The sequence below is a fragment of the Haemaphysalis longicornis genome, unplaced genomic scaffold (genome assembly GCF_048455015.1).
Source record: "Haemaphysalis longicornis isolate Haplotype H1 unplaced genomic scaffold, Haemaphysalis longicornis Haplotype H1 scaffold_6, whole genome shotgun sequence".
NCBI classification, from domain to species: domain Eukaryota; kingdom Metazoa; phylum Arthropoda; class Arachnida; order Ixodida; family Ixodidae; genus Haemaphysalis; species Haemaphysalis longicornis.
In genome coordinates, this window is record NW_027526407.1 from 188,002,658 (window position 1) to 188,026,481 (window position 23,824).

The 23,824-nt window shown below is 47.7% G+C and overlaps 1 protein-coding gene across 1 annotated transcript; it reads left to right on the forward strand.

Moving 5' to 3' along the window:
* The first annotated feature begins 464 nt into the window (after positions 1–464).
* Positions 465–23,474, forward strand: LOC144143404 (uncharacterized). Its single transcript, XM_077675164.1, has 7 exons — positions 465–758; positions 8,047–8,122; positions 10,100–10,189; positions 11,833–11,975; positions 14,226–14,378; positions 15,556–15,729; positions 22,702–23,474. The coding sequence occupies exons 1-7, from the start codon at positions 741–743 to the stop codon at positions 22,753–22,755; spliced, it is 708 nt and encodes a 235-aa protein (XP_077531290.1). The 5' UTR covers positions 465–740; the 3' UTR covers positions 22,756–23,474.
* Positions 23,475–23,824: the final 350 nt, after the last annotated feature.

Here is a 23,824-nt window from a genome sequence, read left to right on the forward strand (position 1 = left end):
TTTGAGGCTCGAGGCAGTGTCACGTCTTAATCACAATCACGATACCCTTGCATCCATCATTAGAGCATCTTCATGTTTTAGTCTGCGGGCTCTCTACACCCGTATATTCATTTTTCAGGCAATACCATACTAATCTCATATTTTATGCCTGAGCGTGACGTTGAAAGACCACGAAATAGTCTGGCGTTCTTCGGTCATAGATACCCTTGCGCCAATAAACACATACTACGACTACCATCACGATAGCACAATTCTGTTTATTGAAGGTAGTTTATTACGGCGGCCGCCAGTCAGAGTAGCCCGGGGGCAGTGCAACAGAGTAGCCGGTAAGTCACCAGTCTTCTGTTTTTCTTTAGAACTGGGAGCTTAATTGTTTGGAGATTGCAATATTGCCACTATTGTTACTCTGTTAAAAAATCTTTACAGTCAAGCAAACTCGTATTTCATCGTTCTGGTCCCTTTAACTTGTGCTTTCTTGCAGACGCTTCGTTTGCTTGTTTTGCTTGTGCTGAGAGGGTTGAAGCGGTCGTTCGCACGTCGACTTGCTATTTTCGCCGTTCCTTGAGCTACATGATGCATTTCACCGGCTTGCAGTGGAAGGTTTGAGTGTTTGGCGGAAGCGTGAGTTGCTTTGCCCTTTTGCCTGTCTTGCAGTGCTGGCGAAAGAGCTGGAGCTGCAGTAAAAGGGGGAGGTGGTGCCAGGGTGAGAGCGGTTGTTACCAGAGACTATAGAGGCCGTCATGCAGATGCACAAAGACGTAAGTGCGTGCTGCGTGTTACGCGCCGACCTTGGCGGGCATGTTTTCTCGACAAGTGCTTGTGTCTTCAGGCATTGCCTCCGCGATCACCCCGCGCGCGTTTTGCTCAGGCCGTCCCAATCGGCTGGTGGGAGCGTAAGTTGAAAAGGGGGCGTGGCCGCGTCTTCCGCCGCATCGCGGTACTCTCCACCTGTGCATCAACTAATCCGCTGCAGCTTGGCGCAAGCGAGGAAACGCTCGTTTTCGCAGCGAGCGGTCAAATTGAGTTGAGCAGCCAGCTTTAAAATGACGGGTACAAGACAATAACCAACGAATTTATTATGGTTAAATTAATAATGCGAGGAGGCAAGTACAAAGTTTAAGCAGCAATCATACGAGCGAAGCGCAGTCGGTTCTGGCACTCTCTGCTGCGGTATCGCGTCCGTATTTTTATTTTTTTAGATTCCTCGATGTGTATTTACATGCGGTGCCATTGATAAACCCCTCACCCCCTCGTCCAAGAATATTTTTCAAGAGTGGCGACTTTCATTAGCTTGTCTCACATAAAATCAATATTAAATATTAAAATTGTTTCTGATTGGTACCATGTCAGGATAGATTTGTTGCCGCGGCTTTTTAAGGTGAGCTTAGAAAATCGCAAGCATGTAAGTCCAACACAAACCAACGGGGATACATTGAGACACCACTGTTCATTGTAATCCAGTCCCAGTGAGTATTTGCGAGGTTTTAGTTAGCGCTTTGTGAACTAATAAAGAGCATTTGCGCGGCAGTTAAGAAAAGCTAATCTTTGTCTGTAAAAACTACGATACATCGTAGCATATAAAGCTGCATAATTATCGCGTTAAGTGCGACTTATTTGTCTGTGTTTACAATTGAGAATGCTTTTTGCTTGTATACCTGTGCACGCAGATGGTTCAGCTAGATTCGGGGTTCCATATAAATTCAATTGTAAATGTGCTATCTCCGCTATTTTTTTAATTTGTAAGATCACTTTGAAAGTTTGTTATTTCTTATTTTTGTTGTTTTTTTCTGTTCAAGTTTTATTCAATTAATTACCTCCATTTACGCTATTTCATTATAATAAACATCTTATGCGAAATATGCACTTCTATGCATAGGCAGGGGCTTACATGGTTGGTCGTTCTCACGATATTTTTGTACGTGTTTCCGTAGTTCTATTCAGTGCTTTATTATTTTTGTCTTTCTTTTTTGTAGGGGGTGTATGAATGCGCATTCTTTTTATTTTGTAAGCTAGCCTTTATATTTCATTACTTTCTGCTTTTGCTTTGTTTAAAGATTCTGAACGACCAATCGTCTCCGTTCGCACTATTATAACCATTAATTACACATGTTAACTCCTCCAATTATACATTTTTTGCGCAAAGGCAGGGCGTTACACTTTGGTCAGTTTTCATAATTTTTCATTCTTGCTTATTCCGTCGTTAAATTTTGTCAGAGCTTTTTAATATTTTCTTCGCTTTCCGCGAGAGATGTATAGAAGTCATATTTTTTAATTCCTAAGTTCACTGTTATAATTACGTTCTAGGTTTTGTATTTTTTGTTTTGAAGATTCCGTTCGATCAACTATCTCTATTCATGCTATTATGCAGTTATGTGCAAATTCAGGGCGTTACACGGTTATGAATAGTCGGTTCGCGAGATTTTTTCGTTCACGTCTTAGTCATTATTTTCGCGGCTTCTTTACTTTTGTTTGTTTTTTGGAGGAGTGTGGTAACTGGCGCCGCCTGGGAGCAATACACGGAGGAACTTTCATGTACATCCACGAGATGCCGCGACGACAGTGCCAATAAAGGTAGAGCGCGTGACCTGTGGGTCAGAGTGCCTACGCCCCCGACAGCGGCTCTTGTGTCCTGACTGCCGCGCGCTATCTTCGCGTGACCGGTCACATCAACTGGCGACGAGAAGAAATGAGTCAAGTGAACGACGACGCACGAGCAGCCATGCCGGTCATCGGAAAGATAGACGAGTTCAACGCGGGCACCATGGATCGGACGGAATACCGGGAGCGGGTGGAGCTTTACATCACGGTGAACGACGTCCCCGACGTTAAGAAGACGGCCGTATTTCTGACCTGTTGCGGAGCCGCGACGTATTCTTTCCTACGAAGTTTACTGGCCCCAAAAAAACCTGCAGAGACGAACTTAGCGACAATTTTTGAAGCTCTCAACAACCACTTCTCGCCAAGGGTGTCGGAGGTGGTAGGAAGTTTCAAGTTCTTTTTAAGACACAGGCGGGAAGGGGAGGCGGTGGGGGACTACATAGCATCTTTGAAGCGACTGGCCGAGGACTGCAAGTTTGAGTCATTCCGGAACCGCATGCTACGAGACCAAATTGTCAGTGGCATTAACGACGTCCCGATGCAAACGCGGTTTTTAGAAACAGCTGATCTAAACTTAGAAACCGCGATAAGTACGGTGAGGGCCATCGAAGCTGCTCGTGAGGATTCCCGTACGCTGAGCGCTCAACCAAAACCACAGTCCGCGCCAGCGCAATTGACAGTCGAAACGGCCACGGTGTCGGCAAACATCGTACAAACGGGGCACCGTGAACGCGGGTGTTTCCGCTGCGGCGGTACCCATCAAGCGCACCAGTGCCAACACGTGAACTCGGTCTGCTACAAATGCGGGCGGCAAGGGCATCTGGCAAGGGTGTGCAAGGCTGATCAAGGGCTAACAGATAAATAGATTCTCCGCGCAGATTCGGGGCGCGTGAATACTGTGGATGAAGCGCGCGAGGTGGAAGACAAGGGGGAAGTGTATGACCTTTGGCCACTGCAGACGGCCGGACCGGCGCCGATGCGCATTGCGGTTATCGTTAACAGCGTGCCGTAAGAAATGGAACTAGATACGGGCGCCAGTGTGTCAACGATAAGTGAAAAGAAGTTCACGCAGCTGTTTCCTTCTGCCGTTTTGGAACCATCCGACGTGCAACTTCGGAGTTTTTGTGGAGACACACGACCAGTCGCTGGGAAGTACGCGGCAACTGTGAAGCTCGGAGAAGAGAGACAGCTGCCACTGTTTATGGTAAAAGGACCTTGCCCCACATTGTTCGGTAGGAGCTGGATGAGACAATTTCAATTGGGGATCAGCAAGCCGGAATCCATTTGTTCCGTGTCGTCTGCGGAAGAAGCGGTGGCTCGGTTCCAGGAGGTGTTTTCTGAAGGTTTAGGCCCGTTCCGGGGGGTTAAGGCTCGCATCATGGTGCCACAGGATGCTACACCCAGATTCTTCAAACCCCGGCGGATGCCTTTTGCTCTGGAGGATAAGTTCGAGGAGTCGTTGCAGAGACTGGTCCGTCAAGGCGTGGTCCAACCAGTGAAGTCTGCCAAGTGGGCAGCGCCCATTGTTCCGGTGCTGAAACAAGACGGGCATTTGCGCATATGTGGTGATTTCAAGATAACGGTCAATCCCGTAGCACTTGCGGAAACGTATCCCGCGCCGCACATCGATGACTTGTTCACAAAACTCCAAGGAGGAGTAAAGTTCACAAAGCTAGATTTGAAGGACGCCTACCAGCAGATCGAGCTAGATGAGGAATCCCAGGAGTTTGTCACCATCAATACCCCAAAAGGGTTGTTTCAATACCCGAGACTGCCATTCGGGGTCACCTCAGCGCCTGCAATATTTCAACGAGAAATGGAAAACCTGCTGAGGGGACTTGATCATGTCGCAGTATACTTCGACGACATCTTAGTAACTGGTGACAGTGACAAAACACACTGGGAAAATGTCTGCAAGGTACTAGAACGCTTGCAAGAAGTGGGCCTGAAGCTGAAACTCTCGAAATGCAAATTTTTGTTACCCGAGTTCGAGTACTTGGGTCACATAATATGTGCTTCCGGGCTACGTCCAAATCCCGCGAAGACTGAAGCGGTTGAGAAAGCTCCCAAACCACAGGATGTCAAAGAGCTGCAAAGCTATTTGGGTTTGGTGAATTTTTACAGAAAGTTCCTCCCGAATCTTTCAGATGTGCTACAGCCGTTGAACCGCTTGCTAACTACTGGGGCCAAGGGGCGCTGGACTGCAGTCGAACAGGGAGCATTCAGTCGTCGGAAAGAAATGCTCGCTTCCGCCCGTGTCTTGGCCCACTACGACCCTTCCAGACCAACTGTGTTGGTCACTGATGCTTCCCCTCATGGCCTGGGGGTGGTTTTGGCACAACGAGAGGTTTCGGGAGAGGAGCGGCCGATAGCCTTCGCGTCACGAAGCCTTACCGCCGCAGAAAAGAACTACAGTCAGCTGGATAAAGAGGCACTTGGACTCGTTTTTGGGGTCACAAAGTTTAGGCAGTATCTGTGGGGACGGGAATTCGAAGCGGTTACCGACCACAAACCTTTGCTGGGTCTGTTAGGCGCTGGTAAACGAATTCCTGAAACTTGCTCGCCGAGGGTTCTTCGTTGGGCGTTGCTGCTGGCAGGGTACAACTACAGCCTGAGCTATCGGCCCGGAGGCCTGATAGCCCCTGCGGATGGGTTGAGTCGTTTGCCTTTGCCAACAACAGGATGTTCTGCAGGGGCCCCGGCAGAAGTGTTCATGCTGGAAGGTGTATATCCCCGTGTGCTGTCACCCAAAGTGGTTGCTGAAGCCACTGCAAGAGACCCGGTGCTGTCAAGGGTACTACAGGGTTTGTGGTCTGGTCAAGTTCTAGACGCGAGACCAGAGGGGGGGCACTACGAGTCCCGGTTCAACGAGATGAGTGTGCATCAGAACTGTGTGCTGTGGGGCAACCGTGTTGTGGTACCCGCCTGCCTCCAAGGGGAAGTCCTCAAGTTACTGCACGAGAGCCACCCTGGGGTCACCAAAATGAAGGCTGTCGCACGAAGCCATGTGTGGTGGCCATCGTTGGTCAGCGACATCGTGGCCACAGTACAAGGGTGCGGTGCGTGCCAACAGCAACAGCGACCATCTAGACCAGTGCCCCTGATGCCATGGCCGTTCCCAGACAGGGCATGGTCAAGAATTCACGTAGACTATGCAGGACCGCACAGAAACTCTTACTTTTTAATTGCAATAGATGCTTTCTCCAAATGGATTGAGGTGTTCCCAGTTTCATCACCATCAGCGGGAAGCACAATTGCATGCATGCGAGTCATGTTTGCGAATCACGGCCTGCCAGACATGGTGGTATCGGATAATGGCCCCGCGTTCGTGAGTGAAGCATACGAGATATTCCTGAAGAAGAACGGCGTGAAGAGGATGCTGGTGCCTCCCTACCATCCTGCCTCTAACGGTGCTGCAGAGAGAGCTGTGCAGACAATGAAAGTGAAGCTACATAAAGTTGGCACAGGGGACCTACACGCACAAATTGCCCGAATACTGTTAACCTATCGGTCTACTCCTCACGACGTCACCGGGTGTTGCCCGTCCGAACTTCTAATGAGACGGAAGCTCAGGACTGCGTTGGATCTTCTGCGGCCGGATCTACGAACAAGTCCTCCAGAAACAAATCGCTCAGAAGAGGGACTATGATCAACGAGCCAAGGCGAGGGCACAAGCACAACCAGGAGACAGGGTATTCGCCAGGAATTTTCGTCCAGGTCCGAGCTGGATGCCTGCCACAGTCACCAGGCAACACAATTCCCAGACGGAGCTGCAGTTGGATGATGGGCGACAATGGACCCGCCACCTGGATCACGTAAGGCAACCCCAGCCGATACCAGGCCGGCACAGCCTTTGTGGCTCTGGCACTGAAGGCACCGAGCTACAAGTACCGGCCCCGTCAACTCCAGGGAACACCGAGGACAGTGTCTATCCCAACGCGGTGCCAAGTTTGGCTGAACAAGTGCGTCCCTCCGGTGCGTCCTTCCCATTGGAGTCCAGGGACATAGGTGCACCGCGCACAGAGTGCGCCTTGTCTCCTCCCACACCACGGCTTCGTCGGAGCACCAGGGAACGCCGTCCTGTGCTTCGGTATTCTCCGTGACTAACTGTTCCTGTGCGTGGGGGTTCTCGTTAAACCTAAACTTCTGTTAAAACTGTTGTGTTAAGGGGGAAAGTGTGGTAGCTGGCGCCGCCTGGGAGCAATACACGGAGAAACTTCCATGTACATCCACGAGATGCCGCGACGACAGTGCCAATAAAGGTAGAGCGCGTGACCTGTGGGTCAGAGTGCCTACGCCCCCGAAAGCGGCTGTTGTGTCCTGACTTCCGCGCGCTATGTTCGCGGGACCGGTCACCACAACTGGAGGAGCTGTATTAAATTTATATTTTTGAATTTGTTAGTATCACTTCCATATTTCGTATTTTTCTCCTTTCTGTATTTCTGTGTTTTTTTCTCTAAATTACGTTCGAATCATTATCTTTATCGACGCTTTGTAGCGATCAATTATATTAGCTCTGCCAAAATACATTTCTGTGGAAATGCACGGCCGAACATTTGGTACCGTACGTGGGGTATTCGACAGTTGTGTATACGTTCGCTCTGGAACCATCCAACAACGATAGGCTGCTCTTTTTCTAAATGCGATTGTATGCCTCATGAAATAAAACGTATATCACTGTTCTATGTTGGCTTATATACTTGCGTATACCTATGACCGGGCATATTTACCAGACGCAGGCCACAAAGTGCATTTTTGGCGCCATCCGGCGTACGTTAACGCTACCGGTGCAATTTCTCGATCGGATTGAAACGTGCCGTGGAGCAGTGGTGGTGCGTCGAGCGTGCTCGAAAAGTCAATCGCGCTTCTCTTCAATCTGGATTGAAAGTGCCGTGTGACAGGGGTATAAGTTGCTTAAAGCATAATAAAGTTAAGCAAAAATTTGTGGCGCATGTGTCGTGCCCTTGTTGTGAACACAAATTTCAAGTGCTGCTGATAGAAGGCAGTAGAATAGGGACCCATCAGACAGCTGGGAGTAAATGGTCCCTGTGCTAACAAAAGCTGAGAGCGATTATGACGCCCCAAACTGGGGGGCAGCTTGGAGAGAATGCTTGCTATACATGGGTACAAGTTGAGAATGATATTAACTCAAATAGTGTATCACTCTCCTGAAAGGACATAACTGGATGTCAGCGCGTGCATGCGGTCTGGAAGAAGATAACGCATAATGCTCGACATCGTCTGCCTTTATCTCACATGGTATGTTTGCCATTGCTGCAAATAGTTTATAAGAAGATTAAATCCAAAAAATGACTGAAACGACTCATATGACGCGCAAACTACGGGCAGTAACACAATCCTCGCGTTGGTGAGGGCGTTGCGCCCAACTATAGCCACAGAGCACGACAGAGGAGTGTTGGTGCTAAAAGCTGTCTTATCTGCTTGCAGTTGGTGAAAAGGGAACGGTTTGAGGAGAACGAGGATGAAGATGACACTGAAAGTCCCGGTTATGGTGACTTGCCAGGTAAGCCGTCCGACCGGTGGGTCACGCACTGCCGTTTGGCATGGTGGTGGTAGCGACGTAGCAGCTGAAACTGGCTGACAGCCGAGTCGTGTTTCATGTCTTGAGCAAGGTGCACCGCTCTGTTTAGGCATGAAGGCACTGCGGATATCAAACTTTTCAATACATGGTCGAAAGTGGTGCTGTTGGATTTTCTCTCTTGATTAACAGGAGGTAATAAGGATTCGGTAATAAAACATTTCTACTGGCCCCCTCTTGTGTGCTCTCTCTCTGTCGTGTTTGCTCCCATCTCGTGTCTACCGTGCGTCCTGATAATCGTGAGCATGTGGAAGTGCTTTCACCTTTCTTTCCGCTCTCCACCGTCCTGGAATGTGCGAAAGCTTGCCCAGCTGGGGAGTGCGCGTCTTTTTTTTCTTTTTCAATCTAGCGAATGGCAAATAAGTTTGTCATCGAGCGCACCAGAAAGACCACCAATGGGGCGTGTTGTGTACTGAACTCAGGTCACACTGACTTGAGTATCAAGTCTTTTATTAGATAGCTCTAGCTGGTCGTTATTGATGGCCCACTCTGCTACGACAGCAACTGGAGTGCCATTGCGCATGTGTGGCTCGCTTCGTTTGCCGGGCTCGCTGAGCGGACAGTCGGAACAGCTTACGGTACTGCGCGGAATACTAAGATGGCTGCCGCCAGCGAAGTGAAGACACTACTGCAAACTATGTTTCTTCAGTTGAAACGTGAGCGATGAAACTGCGAAAAGCACTTCTGATTAGGCAAACATCTCGCAAATCTCAACGAAGTTTAGGAAGGAAGCAAAAAATGTCGACTGAAACACGCGCATACTTCTATGCAGCTCCCATAAAGATAGCCTTTTCTTGGCTATTCGAAAGTTTAACGTATTCTTTGAAATAATTTAGAACCATTGTGTAATCAGCAACTAAGTGGAAGTAAGCAATACACGCAGCATTTTGGTTTGAGTGACTGAAATATCAATTTTTATTCCCGTATATATGAGATTTTGTTTTGCTTGCACAGGGCACTACCTATGATGCAAATGACTTCATTGTGGGACATAGAAATTTAGGAATGGATTTAGCGCAGTGAAAGTCACGGGGAGTAAAAAAAAACTGGACGGGCGCTACCCGTCTATAGAAATTTAGGAATGGATTTAGCGCAGTGAAAGTCACGGGGAGTAAAAAAAAAAAACTGGACGGGCGCTACCCGTCTTTTTCACAGGCCGTGTCTTTCGCTGTACCAAATCTTACTTCCTAATATGAACCAACACGCCAAACAACGCGTCTTATTGGGAGATACAGGTATCAGCTAAGACCCTTCTGCTGTTCATGCTCCAGTTGTGCTGAGCGGGCCGTCAAGAACGGAGCGGACCGTCTAAAACGGCCAGCCAAAACTCTCTATTTTTTCCCCTTCCAACATTATTAAGAGTGTGGCTGCATGGCTGGGGATCGAATCCGCAACCGTGTGTAGCGTCGCGTCCCATGAGAGAACAAAGTTTCTCCTTTGGAAAATTTAGTCTTTTTCCATTCCTTATATGAAACAAAGACTACGTAAAGCCAGCAAAAGGAGTGTGGCTTTCTCTGCAATTCGCAGTTTAATTCTCCGAGGCTCAGCTACGAGATGCACCATAGTGTGTGGCCCTGGATTAAATCTTACCACCTTGGTGTTGTGCAGTGTGTGCAGTGTTTCTCCTCCATCAAACAAGCAGCTGCAGCAGCCAGAGTTATTATTATCTGGCAAATTTTTGCTCACGGGGTACGGAGATATGCAAGGCAGGGGGCCCTGGGACCCATAAGTGGAAGTCTAGAAAATATTTTTTTTCGGTGTGGTTTCTTTTTGGCTGGATGTTGCACCCTCTTGTGTGCGCTTCGGCATGGTGGTTGGGCGCCTGTGCTATTTATGTGCGCACCATCCTGCACCTCTTTTCTGCGGTGTGTTTCCTCAATGACCTTGCACTGTTCCCCACAGCTGGTGCTGATGGCGGGCCTAACAACGAGAACAATGACATTGACCGAGCAGCTTTTGCCGACGCAGACCTTCCCGTGGAGTCTGCACAAGGCAAGTGTAAAGAGGAGCGTTTCGTTTCAGCGGCATGCTCTGGCTATGCGGAGGGTGTTCAAGCTTGAATGTAAAAAATGACTCTGTGCTTCCAAGGAGGACAGTATGCATTAGCCAGTCATGTGCAACTGGTGCATGCATTCATTCAGTAAATGGCAACAACCAAAGAAAAGTGTGTGGATTGGGAGTTTCGAGACGAAGTTTTCATGATGCTAGCATCATCGGAAGTCTTGCAGAACGGTCAATAAGCACGAAGATTCGTGGCATTAGCGAAGCAGTTTTTATTCCGAGTCTTATTACTGTACACCTCAAAAATTTATTAAAATATTTTGAGATCATAAGGAAAGAGCGTAAAATATTTGGGGAATGTCTGGATGAATGAGAAAAGGTAGCCTTTTCATTCCCAAATTTTGGTCTTATTGCTGCTTTGTTTTTATTCATTCCTTTTTTTCCTAATGACTCTAAAAACCTCTTAACAAATTTTCAGAGCTTGAAAGGACACTAAAGTGAGTCACTTGTGGCCAATTGTGTACTTTAATGTATTTAATTCATACTGCATCTTTTTTAGAGCATATCTAGAGCCTTAGTTTAGTTTAGATAGATAGTATTACAATGCAAAAGGTTCGCGACGGTAGTACCATATACGTAATTTTGTGTATTTGTATTTCTGCTTGGACATACATTTGCGAAATGTATTAGAGGAGCTTTTTTTTTAAAGGGGTCAAATCTAGCTGAACAGTATAGCAGAAACGATCAAACGTTTTTGATCAGGCTTAAATACAACGATCTGAAATCTAGTATATGATATGTTCTACATGTCAACTAGGGGAAGTTAGCTTTGACAGCGTTGCATGTAGGCCCATTAAGGTTTTTGCTTTTTGAAATTTCTTTCAGTGGATTTGACTCGTACCATAAAGAGGCTGCTCATTCGTATTTCTATTGTTAAACACGTTTAAAGTGCATCAATTTTATCGCAAACCTTGCCAGGCAGATTTAATTAGTTGCCGGTGCTGGAAATGATCTAACATGTTTTTACCGTAAGTATTGTAAGCGGGGTTTTAGCAACTGCAATAGTTTTCTGTTTCTCTATTCTCTTTTTTTGCAAGAGCAGTTGATCTTATCACAATGCCTTGGTGTCCTTTTCTTGCCTTCATAATTTGGTAAAAGATGTCATGGTCCTAGAATTTTAAGCCATAAAAGTAGTGGGGTTCATTCATTAAACAAACATATGCTGATCGACGAAGATGTCAAAATCCAGGACCTGTTTTTTGCTTCGTTCACGAATGTGTTGTGCAGGTTAAATATGAATATGCTAGCAATACGATAAGTTTTGCCCTGCAAACTTACCAAGGCATTGCCATAACAGACGGCTACGAACGGCACATTTGAAGGCACTTTCTTGGTTAAAAACGCGTCTAAATTGGTTCGAAAAACTGTGAACACGGCCCTAGCGTTAAATGTCATGACATGGTGCGGCCATTTGTTGTTTCAATGGACCCTCCCTCGCCCCTCTCCCCTTTGACAGCCCCGCCGTCTACTCCAGAGGCGCCCCCCCCCCCCCCACGACTCCTGCGAAAGTCTAGTCCGCAACGAGATCAGCGTGAGTTCAAAGTTTCTCCGCTCTGTCGAGCCTTCTGTGGAAGGTGGGAGCCCCGCTGCATTCGGCGTGTGCCCTTGTGCTTTTTCACCACCTCAGGACTCCACGTCCGAGTACGAGCTGACCGCCATGCAGAAGCGCGTGGCGGACTGGGAGGCCCGCATCCGACCCCTGCTCGACACAGAAGAGGCGAGCAGCCTGGCATTTCTCACTTGACAGAGCCAGACAGGGGTCTACAGGGGACGGCAATTTTGCAGGCCCAGAGGTGCAGCGACAGCCAAGAATCTGGGCAGCATTAAGTGGCCCACTGAGCCAAAACGCGGGTGTCAGCATCAGTCGCAGTAAATTCACGGGTGATTCACATTGGCTGGCCGTGAATGCGGGTCCCTGATGTCCCCATTTGTGGGCCTCGGATACGCGCCGGTCTGAGGTTGAGGGCAACGTTGTGCGCAGCTGCGTCACTGTTGCTGAGGGACCAGCTGAACTGCTGGCATTGCAGTGGGTGGGAGGAGCTGGGGCAAATGCACGCCGTCACCCAGTGGCGCAGTAGTCGCCGGTGAGTCCAGGTGCCCCGCCGCAGTGTGTTCACTTTTATCACAAAAGTGGATGGCAAGGCATTGCTCAAAATTTCAAGCACATTTTTTCAATGCACTGCACACACTTTAGGTGCTGCTAGCCATCTGGGAGCAACTGCAGGAAGTTTGAACTTGTGCTGAATTTATGAAGCGGGTTTACCTAACTGCCATGCAAAAACCTGGAGGTAGAGTGGCAGGGGATAAGGGGTGATGTCTTTGCTTGTCATCCAGCTTGATCGTTAAGGTCAAGCCGTTCAGTAACTTTCCCGAAGAGTGATGTGGTAGGTAACAAGTTATAACCTTTTGTTTTCACACCTGAGAACGGGCTTCACAAATCGGCAGCCCGTGGTTGTGTGGTGTGTCACTTACGTTTGGCATTGAATGTTCTGTTTCAAGTTGGCTGTCGCTGTCGGGATTGGTTTTTGTCGCCAATGGTGTTGTGTTTGTCGCATTGTAGCATGGAAGAGGCTTGTCTTGCCATAGAACAGTTGCTGGTGGTGCCGTCATTGTTCATTGTTGTTAGGCGCATTGCTGTGATTGCCGGATTACAAATGGATTGGGTGACAGCGCACGTGCAAAGGCCTTGCATTTGACAACAGCATGAATTGCATGGGAAACCATATTCTTGATGCTTCCAGCAATGTAATAACTTTGTCATGACAAGGATGAAAATTTGAAATGTCAGAGGTGGGTTCATTTTGATAGCCTTTCGGTTTGCTTCTCTCAGGCTTTCGCAAGGACGCTATTGACAAAAAGCAAGTCGATCACATTGGTGGGTTGATTTGTCTATTTTACAAGTAAATTGTGCCCGCCAGAACAGCTTTTCAATAAACCACAAAACTATAACATACACCCGAGTGTGTTATTAGATGCGACTGCATCTCATTCACTCGCCTTGTCCATGCAGCGTCGTCGGCGGCGTTTTCGTCCACCCCTCCCAATTCTCCTCGCCGCGCGAGCTGCGCTCTCCGCCACTCACCCCCTCTCCTCTCCGATGCCCCTCTCTCGCGAGGGGCATTGGATTGGATTCGAATGGATTGGCTTGGCTTGGCTTGGATTAAAGTGGATTGTGTTGGATTGTGTTGCGTCATAGCCGCGGCAGACGCACTGGCGCCAGCGCATGTGAAGCACTCTCTTCCGCGGTCTCCTCTCCTTCGGGCGCGCTGCGCATATAACCGGTGTGCCGCTCTCCGGCGGCCTTTCGGTCGACGGTTGCTCTACGAAGGCGCTTGAACCCCCCTCAGCGTCGCATCACACCAGGGTTCCCGCGAGGGGAGGTGGGCGTGATTTTTTCCGGACCATTTTTCGTTCTATTATCATACGTGTATGACAATTCAAAACGAACTCTCTGGATTTTTTTTCTGCCTCAGAAATATTGCAAAGTATTTGCACTTGATGCGTAGCCATGGCTGAAAGTTAGGAGAGGGTGATAGTTGACTAGCGATTCTATTGTGCCACTTGCTGTATGTCAGTGTTCGAAGTTTGATTTAGGGGCAGTGTTGGTGAGTGAGCGCGAACGTTAGAGTAGAGTGGCAGTACACTGCTGCTGTCCTTGATGAGCGAAGTCAACCTCAAAAAGCAACAGTGGCGAATCTAGTCGTCGTGCCAGTGATGATAGTTGCAAAGAGAATGGTGTGGGTTTGCATTTGTACGAATATATAATACAGAATACAGCCGTTGCAAAGAGAATAGTGTGGGTTTGCATTTGTATATACAGGCATTCACCTGTTCTCCTATTCTGTTTTACTGAGTTCCCCGAGACATGGGAGTGAATGTCCAATGTGTTTGCATCTTCGTTATCCCTGCACCTCCATCCCTCTCATTGGCTGCCAGCAGTGAGATGGCGCTGCTGCTGTGTTTGCAGGAGCGGGAGAGCTTCGACGTTCGCACCTACTGCAACCGGGTGCTGGACAGCTTCTCAGGCGCACCGTCCAAGCAGGCTCTCCCCTTCCGCTCCATCTGTGGGGGCAAGCCCGTCTGGGAGGTGGCGCGCTACTTTGCCTCCACACTGCAGCTGGTCAGTGCCACCACTCTGCACACTTCGGGAAAGCGTCTGTCACGTACAATAAATGTCTGGCCATCGACAGCCGGTTGTGGGAATGGTGTGGCGCAGAACTGCGCTAGCCAGATACAGCACTGTCGATAAGAAGGAATGAAAAGTGACTCGGTTGCCCACTTTGATCCTGCAAGCTTCAGGCCTTGTCGCCACCAGCAAGCGTACAATTCTGGGAAGTGCTATGCAAGCATTGGTGTATTCCTAGTGGCCCGATTCCTCCGTTCACACGGGTTGGTAATGGTGTGCCCAAGAAGTGCTTGTCTAACAGCAGTGCAAAAATTTTGTTGGCAAAACTTGTCCGTATAGAGGGAATGGGTGTCATCTGCGATTGCTGGAGAAGGGGGCGTCTAACTTTCCAAAAGATTGGTTTTCACTGCACCGATCCTGTTCCGGCAGTGCTTCGATGACGCATTTCTTGCTGGCCGAGACGAGTGAACCGGTGTTTCTGCTTGCGGGAAGAGGGAAACATTCTCGCGCATAAGATTCAGGGCCGTTTAGTGGCCTTTGTGTGAGCAGCTTCACCTTATGGGCAGCAACCATTCTCTCTTGCGTTTCTTTTACGTGTAAAAAGGGGAACACCGTACAGCGTAGAAATTGCATTAAGAGATTGAGAGCAGAAGAGAGCTAATGCTGGGCAGTTAGCCCTGCACGCAAGTTTTTTTTTGTTAGCATTATGGAATAAATAAATGGAAGTTTTAAAGGCAGCCATTTGTATCCGGCATGACTGTCAAATTTCTGATTATACTTCACGAAATTGGTGCATATATTTCCCCAAATAAGCACTAATTTGTGAGTATACTAACTCATTTGAGGTTTTTGCAAGCACGGTGTAAAACGACAAATGCAAACATTCTCCATCATTGCGTGCCGCACACTATCCAGTGCCGTAAAAATGCAAGAGCTTCACGCATTTTCTGCACGATGATTTTGCTAAGGTACCACAGCCGCCTGTGTCTTTGAAGAGGTAAAATTCCATACAGTAATTGGAGAGAAGCACTAAATTTGGTGCATATGCGTGCACGGTCTGTCAGTTATTGAGCCATCACATATTCTTGACATCCAAGCTTGCTAGGTGCAAAACGTGACTGTTTGGATACTTATCTGTGCCTTTTTGCGACTTGTCTGACCCACTTTCCAGGCCAACAGCTGCAACGTGCAACTGGAAGCGGAAGGCACCATAGAGGAAGGCATGGACACGCTGCAGCTGACCCTGCTGTCGCGGAAGCAGCACTTCCTCGAGCTGGAGGATTTTGGCCACAGCAGCAGTGTCAGGGGAACGCCCCCCTCCCCGCCGGCCAGGAAACGCAAACAGGTGGGCGGCGGGGGCGGTGGGGGCGCAGGCATCCGTGCGGTTCTCATAGCTTGCCCGTGATGATAACAGGTGTGCGGAAAGGTCGCATGGTTTCGCCGTCGTAATTGATGCGAGTGCAGCAAACTGCTTCTGAGTACCATACTGGCCCCCCCCATGGTAACACGCAATAAAGTTTGCTTGTGGAAATTCGAAAAATAATTTGACACCGAACCTACCACGCAGATACAAAGGACATGACAACACGTACCTGGCAGAAAGATATTTTATATGACGTACGCAACTGTCACACTAAAATTTCTTGTGCTTCATAAAGGTGCTATCCATTTTACTGTGAGCATTAAACCTAAAGCAAGGAACATTGAAAGACAATTTATACGCGATTGTAACGCGGACGCAAATTTCAAGGGTAGTTTTAACGCAATAAGGTGGTGCGTGTTAAACCTTGCAAATACGGTAAGCACTTTAAAATGAAGAGTAGCCCAATCATTGTGCTCCATTACTACTCTCCCCAAACTGCACATATAATTTTGTGTTGCCATTCCTACTTCCAAAGTGAACAGCCTGTACAACTTCCTGTGGATGGTGTATAAAATACCACCATGCCTTTGGAGGCTGTACACGTATAGGGACCGGGCAGCTGGACGGGTGGCGCCACCACTCGGCGCTCCCCTCGTCAGTGGAATGAGCCGGTGCATTGGACTACACAGCCTCCCGTTGTTTTTGTCGTGTTTGCTTCGGTGCTTTGAATGTTTTGGTGGTGTTGTGAGCGTATATGTCCGGTGAAACAAAGTCTAGACAGATGTTTTGGGTTCTTAGATGCAGTAATGACTACGTAAACTTGTCGGACTCTTCTAAAGTTGGGTATCGGCTGCAATGGCATGAGCGCTTTTTGCAGCGACCTGCGCTTGGCTACACCCGTTCTGAGTACGAATAAAAATACTATTAGTAATATTATTTTCTTCTTAAATGCACTAATGGCTACGCCAACCTATTGGATGCTTGTAAGGCTGGGAAAAGGCTACATTGACACGAGCGCTTTTTGCAGCGCTCTGCTCCTGGCTCGGCGCGATCTGAGTAGGAATAAAACTATTACCAATATTATTATTCATTTCTACAACTTTAAATTATCTTCACTGGTTTCAATGACTACGGTTTCCACGCCAGCCTTAGAGATGGGATACCTCGATACGTGTGCTTTAAATAGAAAGGCACCTGCATACAAGATGGATTACCGTGTAGCCGTAGAAATGTTGCGGTAGTTTACACTTTCTGTAACCGTGAACTTTGTGCCTTCGGTTTTGGTGAGCGACACTGTGACAGCATGGGAGCCTGAAAGCCGAAATGGAAATCCCACATTTGCGGTGGTCATTTTATCAGGAGCCAAAGTTATTCACCAACTCAACAGCCCAAGCTACAAACCATCCACCATCCCTCCTCCCCTTCCCGTTTTACCACCTGCGTAGAATAAAGGCTGGCACCGATAGTTAAAAAATGTGGCAGTGTTAACATGAGCCGGTGTTTTTTAATGCTTAAGTATTCTTTAGAGAGTACCTAAAAAATCGTGTAATGCCTGGTGAATACACCAAAAACGCGCGATTAGTTGCCTCAAATATGGGTGCATCAGCCCGAGTCCTCCAGCACAGACACATTTCTGACACGCTGGACAAAGTTTAGATTTGGAGAGGGGGGGGCATGGAAGTTCAAAATTAAACAGCAAAATCATCTAGCCCTCCGTCTAATGATTATGATGGCTGAACGCAAGGCTTTCTTCCTGCGAAATCGAATGGGAAATGGTCAAAGTCAAAGACGCTGCGATCAAAAGACCAAACTGCGTGCTGGTCAAATTCGACGCTCAACTAGTCAGTTTAAATCCAGAAGGCAACCAAGGAAACCCATACGATAGAGCTTTGCGATAAACATTCATCGTCGTTAGACGAAGGTGTGCATGATTTTTCAAGCGTAGGTGGCAGCTTGTAAACCAACCTCAGCATTCAGTTGTGAAGCTGAGTACAGGTTTCGGGCACCCTCCTGTCTTGCGTCCTTCAGCCACGCAGGAATTGGTTTTTGAAAAACCATTTGCCAACTAGCGGGCAACCATTGCAATTCTTGTAAAGCAATGCTTCTCCACGACAAGCAATAACGTTCTACTATCATGCGGTATTTATGCTATCAACGATTCCGATTCCCGATGACTGTAGTAAGAGCATTTCTGTGAAATTAAACACGTTTCAGCCGTAGGTAATGAAATTACGGAAGCGTCGTCCTTCACAATTTCTGTTTTGAGGTAAATCTTAGAAGACACCCCCTAACTTTGTCTTTCGCTTGTGCACGACGTCGACGCAGTTTCGTCATCAACTGCCCAAGGCCAGCGCCGCAGCATTCCTAAATCAGTTGTACACACCGGCTTTGTGGGAGCATTTAGCTGCAGTATACTCCTCGATACGTAAAACTGCATGCAGGCATCAAAAAATTGCATGAAGCAACGAACTTTCACTTCCAGCTTGACTTCCAGCTTGGCGCATTGAGCGTCGTCTGCTATTTGTAAATACTGAGTATGGGCGTAAATCACACGCATGGCATGCATCGTAAACGTCACATCCACGCTCAAGATTTACCGATCTGAAAAATGCACGTGGGGTTACGTACGCTTTGCAAGCCGCACCGCAGAAAAACGACAGAAAGCCAGGCACAACTACGCTGCGCTGACCGCCACCGGCATTCCACTGACGAGCGGTTCGCCACAGGCGGCGCTGTTCGCTGAAGCGACGGTGGTGCCATACAACGGCCGCCCGGTCCCTATACTACAGTCAAATTCTACTATAGTGAAATTGACAGGACGAGCAAGAAATTCAGTTGAAGTGAGGAATTCGTGGAGGTAAAATCTGTCCCAAAACGCCGCAGAAGGGCAAGAAAACTGGCCCCATATATGATCCGAATCATTGACTGCGTAATGCAGTGCTCTGAAAATGGCGTGACGTGCAGTTGCATCATGTTTATGCAGATTACAAACGTACAAATGGTTATCTGTAGTCTATCCGACATAAAAAGCGCGTTACCAGGGAAGAAATGAAGTTGCAAAACATATTGCGGTACGAGGCGTGTCTACTGAGCTCATTACTTGCAGATAGCTGAAGTCATCCTCTCACCTGAGGCAGGAGTGGAGCGCATTATATTTTGAGACTTCCATTTATTGCCAACGCGTGCTCACGGTCAAAAGCAAAAACATTGTTTTTGCTTTTGACTTTGAAGAATGGTTGAAGGAAAGCTGCAATGACAGCTCCTCACAATGCGTAGATGACGGCTCAGCCCTAGCAGGGCGCATTCATGTGATTACGGCTGGATACGGTTTGGCTGTTTCTCCGGCTTGCCGAACCGGGCCTGCGCCTCGTGTAAAGACAGCCAGCCACATCGTTGTCACCAGCAAGCAATGGTGTGCATGAAGAGCTCTTTTTTGTTTTTTGGTGGTGGTGTAGGCGCACGGTGCATGTTTTGAGTAAAACTAAGCGTCCCGAATGTACAAAAAGCTGCAGATGGCTGGTGTTTTGCTTATGTTACCATAAAATAAATGTGCAAACCCAGCCCCAATGAACCAAAATTTCGTTGGAGCGAAAACAAGACAGACAAATGGTTCATTGTCGCGACGACATTGTTGCATTGAATTCTATCGCTAGCTGACGGGGAACTGGAAATATTTCGTTGAGACGGAAGCCTTGTTTAATTGTTTAAGCGGCAGTGAATTTCGTTCCGTGTCTCTTTGGAGGAATTGTGACCGAGTACGCTGCGGGACACAGCCATTGCCTTGCTGGGCCTGTGGCACGGGTAACACGTACTGAGACGCACTAGAGAAAACGCATTTTCAGCGAGGGCTTGACACATGGAAGCTACATTTTTCATCCATGCCAATTCATCGCTTGCTCCGCCTTTTGTTGGCACTTTCGATGGTTCTCTGTAAATGACTGAGCATCTCTTTGGGTAAAATACAGCGTGGCTCATAGACAAGCCCAACCATAGGCCACCCTGTATCCTTTTATCCCTGTAGATAGCAGACTGCAGTTTCCTCCAGATGAGGCTGTAAGTGGGCTGGAGTACCCCACGCCTTTGCAGTCGCTACAGTTTTGTGAGCTGTAGTGCCTTGTAGTCAAGAGGATGCACGTCAATTCATTTTAACTAGAAGTGACGGAGTGGCCTGGGAGATGCATGTTCCAAGCAGAACTTTTGCCAAAAGTTCACTGGCTGCAGTGCGTTTCAGTGCTGTTTTCTTGAAACAAAGCAACATTTTAAAGTGCACATTTGCCCATCTGCGGTGCGTGCATCGTCAGAAACACTCGCACACGAAGTCGATTTGGGTGGTGGCAGCTCTCTATTGCTCTCTGGCTCTGAACAAATCATGCTTTGTTCATTAGCGAAGTAACAACCCTTGTTCAAACCTTGCAAGAGCTGGTAACCTTATTTTGCTTTTTCTTGCCACAAACCGTGTCACTTCCACGACAGCAACTACGAGAAATCATTAAATGTGCCTCGACTGGTAATGCAGCGGTGATACAGTTAAATCTTGATATAACGAAGTCGTACTTGGGGGCGGAAATTTCGTGAAATCGAGAATTTCGTAAAATCGAGGTTGCGATTTTACAGTTCATTTACCCAGTTATTGAAGTTTGAAAACCTTGCCCATCGCCCAGAAACAACTGCTATGCAGTTACCTCTCCACTTAAAGTGAAATTTGTACTAAAAATTGTGTGAATTAAGTTTCAACACTTAGGCAATGGAATTCGAATAGCCGACGGTAGTTCATGTGTCGTCGTAAAACCGGTGCTTTTTCCGCAACGCCACAATATAAATATGATAGCAGACTAGATTTCCGCTTTTTCTCTTTTTTTATTTCGGTCACTACTAAACACCGCTGTTAGTCAATTCAACCCGCGTCCATGCCCCGTGAACTTCACCCCGGTGAGGTGCTGGTTCGAAGTTACGCCGCTTTTCGTCCGTTCAGTGGTAGGCTTAGGCGCGGCGTTGAGGAGTGCGGCGGGCCAACTCCGGAAGGGTGCTATGAAACTTTCGACACTTTTTTCACGTACAAAGGCTCTGCAGTATGGACGCGTGACGCAACCACGACACTCTAGATAAAGCCATGATTGTGAATTGAGTAGAGTACACGCGGACCGCTTGTGTGGAGCAGCGTTTACGTGCTCCCGCTAAAGCGGAAAGCTTACATTAAATATCTTCCGGCCAAATTCGATTAAGCAAGTACTTTTATGCCCACTGAGCCCCGAAGAAACCGATTTCTCTCCATCGCAGCTGCCTAATCAACACGGGTGAAACGAAGATGACTTCGTTCAAAGAGAGCAATTTATTGCCACCAGCACCCGATGTTCAAGCCGTAGTAAACAAGTCCGTAAGCAAATCATTCGTGCGCGCATGCGTTCCTCCGCAGAACATAGATTGCATCCATCACTTCGGTGGTCCTTGGTTTCACCGACACTTCCTCAGGCTCATGCTGCTTACAAGACTCACCTAATGATGCACGAACAAAATAATGTGGTTATCAGTGAGCACAACCTAGAGAAGTAGCACCGTAAGCCAGCACGCGTAGAAAAAAAAGCTTGAAGTAGGCTTCAGCAGCCTAAGCAGGCCTAAGCATAGAGGGCGCTGGCGTAGTCAACCACGGAGACGTTAAAATGGTGGCCACACTATTCAACCGTCCATGACCGCTAGCGGTTTAAGCAGCTTCTTTCATCGTTTTTAATTGTCAACCGCAGATTTCACCGCTTTTCTTTCATTTTAGCCGTTTAGGAGTTACAGCGAGAACTGAATGTTTTCAATGTAGGCTCTGAGGCAAAATAAAACGTGCCTCGACCGGAATTTCGTTCTTCCTTTCTTGCCATGGCTTCGTTAAATCGGGAGCGCCGCACGAATATATTTTGTAAAATCGAGATAAAAATGCATGAATTTAGCAAAATTTGGTAGACAACTTAAAAGAATTCGCTATATCGCGAATTTATTTACATCAAGCTTCGCTATATCGATGAAAAACTGTATCATGCTTATGGCCAGTTTGCTTATGAAAAATTTGTTTCGGCACTTATCCAATTTCATCTCCTCTTTGCAGGTAATTTTAGCTCATTTTGACAAGCTAAAAGTGAAAAGGCAAGATGAAAAAGAAAGGGAACAGAACTAGCGCATTGCTCATTCCCTTCCTTCATCCTGTCATCCTTGTGCTGTTTAATTGTGACTCTCAAACCTGCTTCCAAAGTCAGCACACAGAGTGGCAACGTCTTTTAAAGGGGAATGAGGCCACCGGTGGTCATTGTAGAGCAGGTTGTTTTTGTGATGAAAGGGTGGGCTGACCCGGTAGAGAAGGATGAGGCGATTTGGCATCAGACAAGAGAGGAAATATAGTGACGGGACAGATACATGAGAGAGTACAGAAATGAAAATGAAAGCTAAATAATCAGTGCGGCCCCTAAGAAAAGAGGTCCTAGACACCAATGTGCAGGCTCACATGTTGTGGTAGAGCTTGTGAGGCTGGTGGAGGGCGTCGGTGGCCTCTCCTTTGGGGCTTTCGTGGCCGAGGGAGGAAGTGGCTGTGTGGTCCGTGCACTCGCAAGCTCTGTTGCCGAAGCTGTAGCGACGTTGTTGAGAATCTTGAAGGGCAGAAACAGGATGCGGCTCAGCTGTGAAATCTCCCAGGCGTTGACATCCAGCTGAGAACTCGCCAAGCGCCTCGTTCCTCCTGCCTCAGACTTTTCCACACCTGCTCTGCTTTGTCTCCTCTTCTTCCTCCTCTTTCTCACGTGCTCCTCACCTACCACGACCCGTGCACCTCGTCTTCTTTGCATCTTTTGTACCTTAAAAAATGGCCTCGTCACGTCGGTTATTAAAACTCCCTCCACCGGCGCACTTTTCATAGACCAGCCTGAAGCTTTTCACTGCCGACTAACGTGGCTTTCTCATTTCTCTGCACCGTTTTTCCAGGCCCGGAAGTGTGTGGCCTCCTGCTCGCATCCGGAGGACCCCAGTGACGTGTAGCGGGGGAACCCCATGGTCCCGCATCAGTGGACCCGCGTCTTCGTGAGTGGACTCGTGAGTGGACCGCGGTGCTAGAACACGTATGTGCGCCCTAGACTCGCTTACAGACGACTCCTCGGAGGACGAGAATGACAAGAACATGACCGCCGTCACATGACTCAGCTGCTGACTGTGGTGGTGTGTTGCGACAGACTCCCGCTTATTGCGTGGCCACCTGCTACAGCCCCGCGGCGAAAGCTGTGTTTTTTGGCTGTGTTTTTTGGCTGTGTTTTTTGGCTGTGTTTTTTGGCTGTGTTTTTTGGCTGTGTTTTTTGGCTGTGTTTTTTGGCTGTTTTTTGGCTGTTTTTTGGCTGTGTTTTTAGCTGTGTTTTTTAGCTGTGTTTTTAGCTGTGTTTTTAGCTGTTTTAACTGTTTTTTAGATGTGCTTTTAGTTGTGTTTTAGTTGCGTTTTTACTGTTTTTTAGCTGTGTTTTATGAAGTTTTTTAATTATTTGAAACGTTGAAATACGAATTTTTCCGTCAATGGTTTACCTAAGGTAGGGCCATTGCTTCTTTAAAATTTGCTTGCCGTTTGCAAGCTTTTAGTGAGAGGGTGACGAATTTCTGGTTTCAGGAATGCATTGCACGCATATTTCAATCCACGCACTCCGGTAAGCCCAGAAGTAAAAACAGCAATGTTTCCCACCCGGAAGTGCAAAGACGAATAAAATGCGCGTATACTCTTCCGCTGCTCTTTTAGGTGGCGTTCCTCCATTACTTGTCGTTCTTTATTTCTTTGACACCACGCAATTCCAGCGTACAGAGGGTTTCCGCCTAATTCCAGCGTGACGAGTCAACGCGCCAAGCTTGAAAGTGTATGGCTTCTGAATAATTGCAGAACGAAAGGAACTCAGAACAAAAACCTGAACCGCACAAATTAGAGCTGACTTGCACCAATTGCTGCTAGTGGTGCGATGACTGCGATGTTACTTAAAGCTATTTCGGCTTCGTGGCAGCCAGTGCGGGGCTTTCACGTGCAAGCTTGATTTGAGTTTTGTTGGTGAATGCTGTTTACACTTAAGACCTGAAA

Bases quoted from the DNA above. Each gene is read 5' to 3' on its own strand.
- LOC144143404 (XM_077675164.1), top strand. The intron at 10,190-11,832 runs GCAAGTGTAAAG...CTTCTGTGGAAG, and splicing joins TCCCGTGGAGTCTGCACAAG to GTGGGAGCCCCGCTGCATTC. The intron at 14,379-15,555 runs GTCAGTGCCACC...CCCACTTTCCAG, and splicing joins TTGCCTCCACACTGCAGCTG to GCCAACAGCTGCAACGTGCA.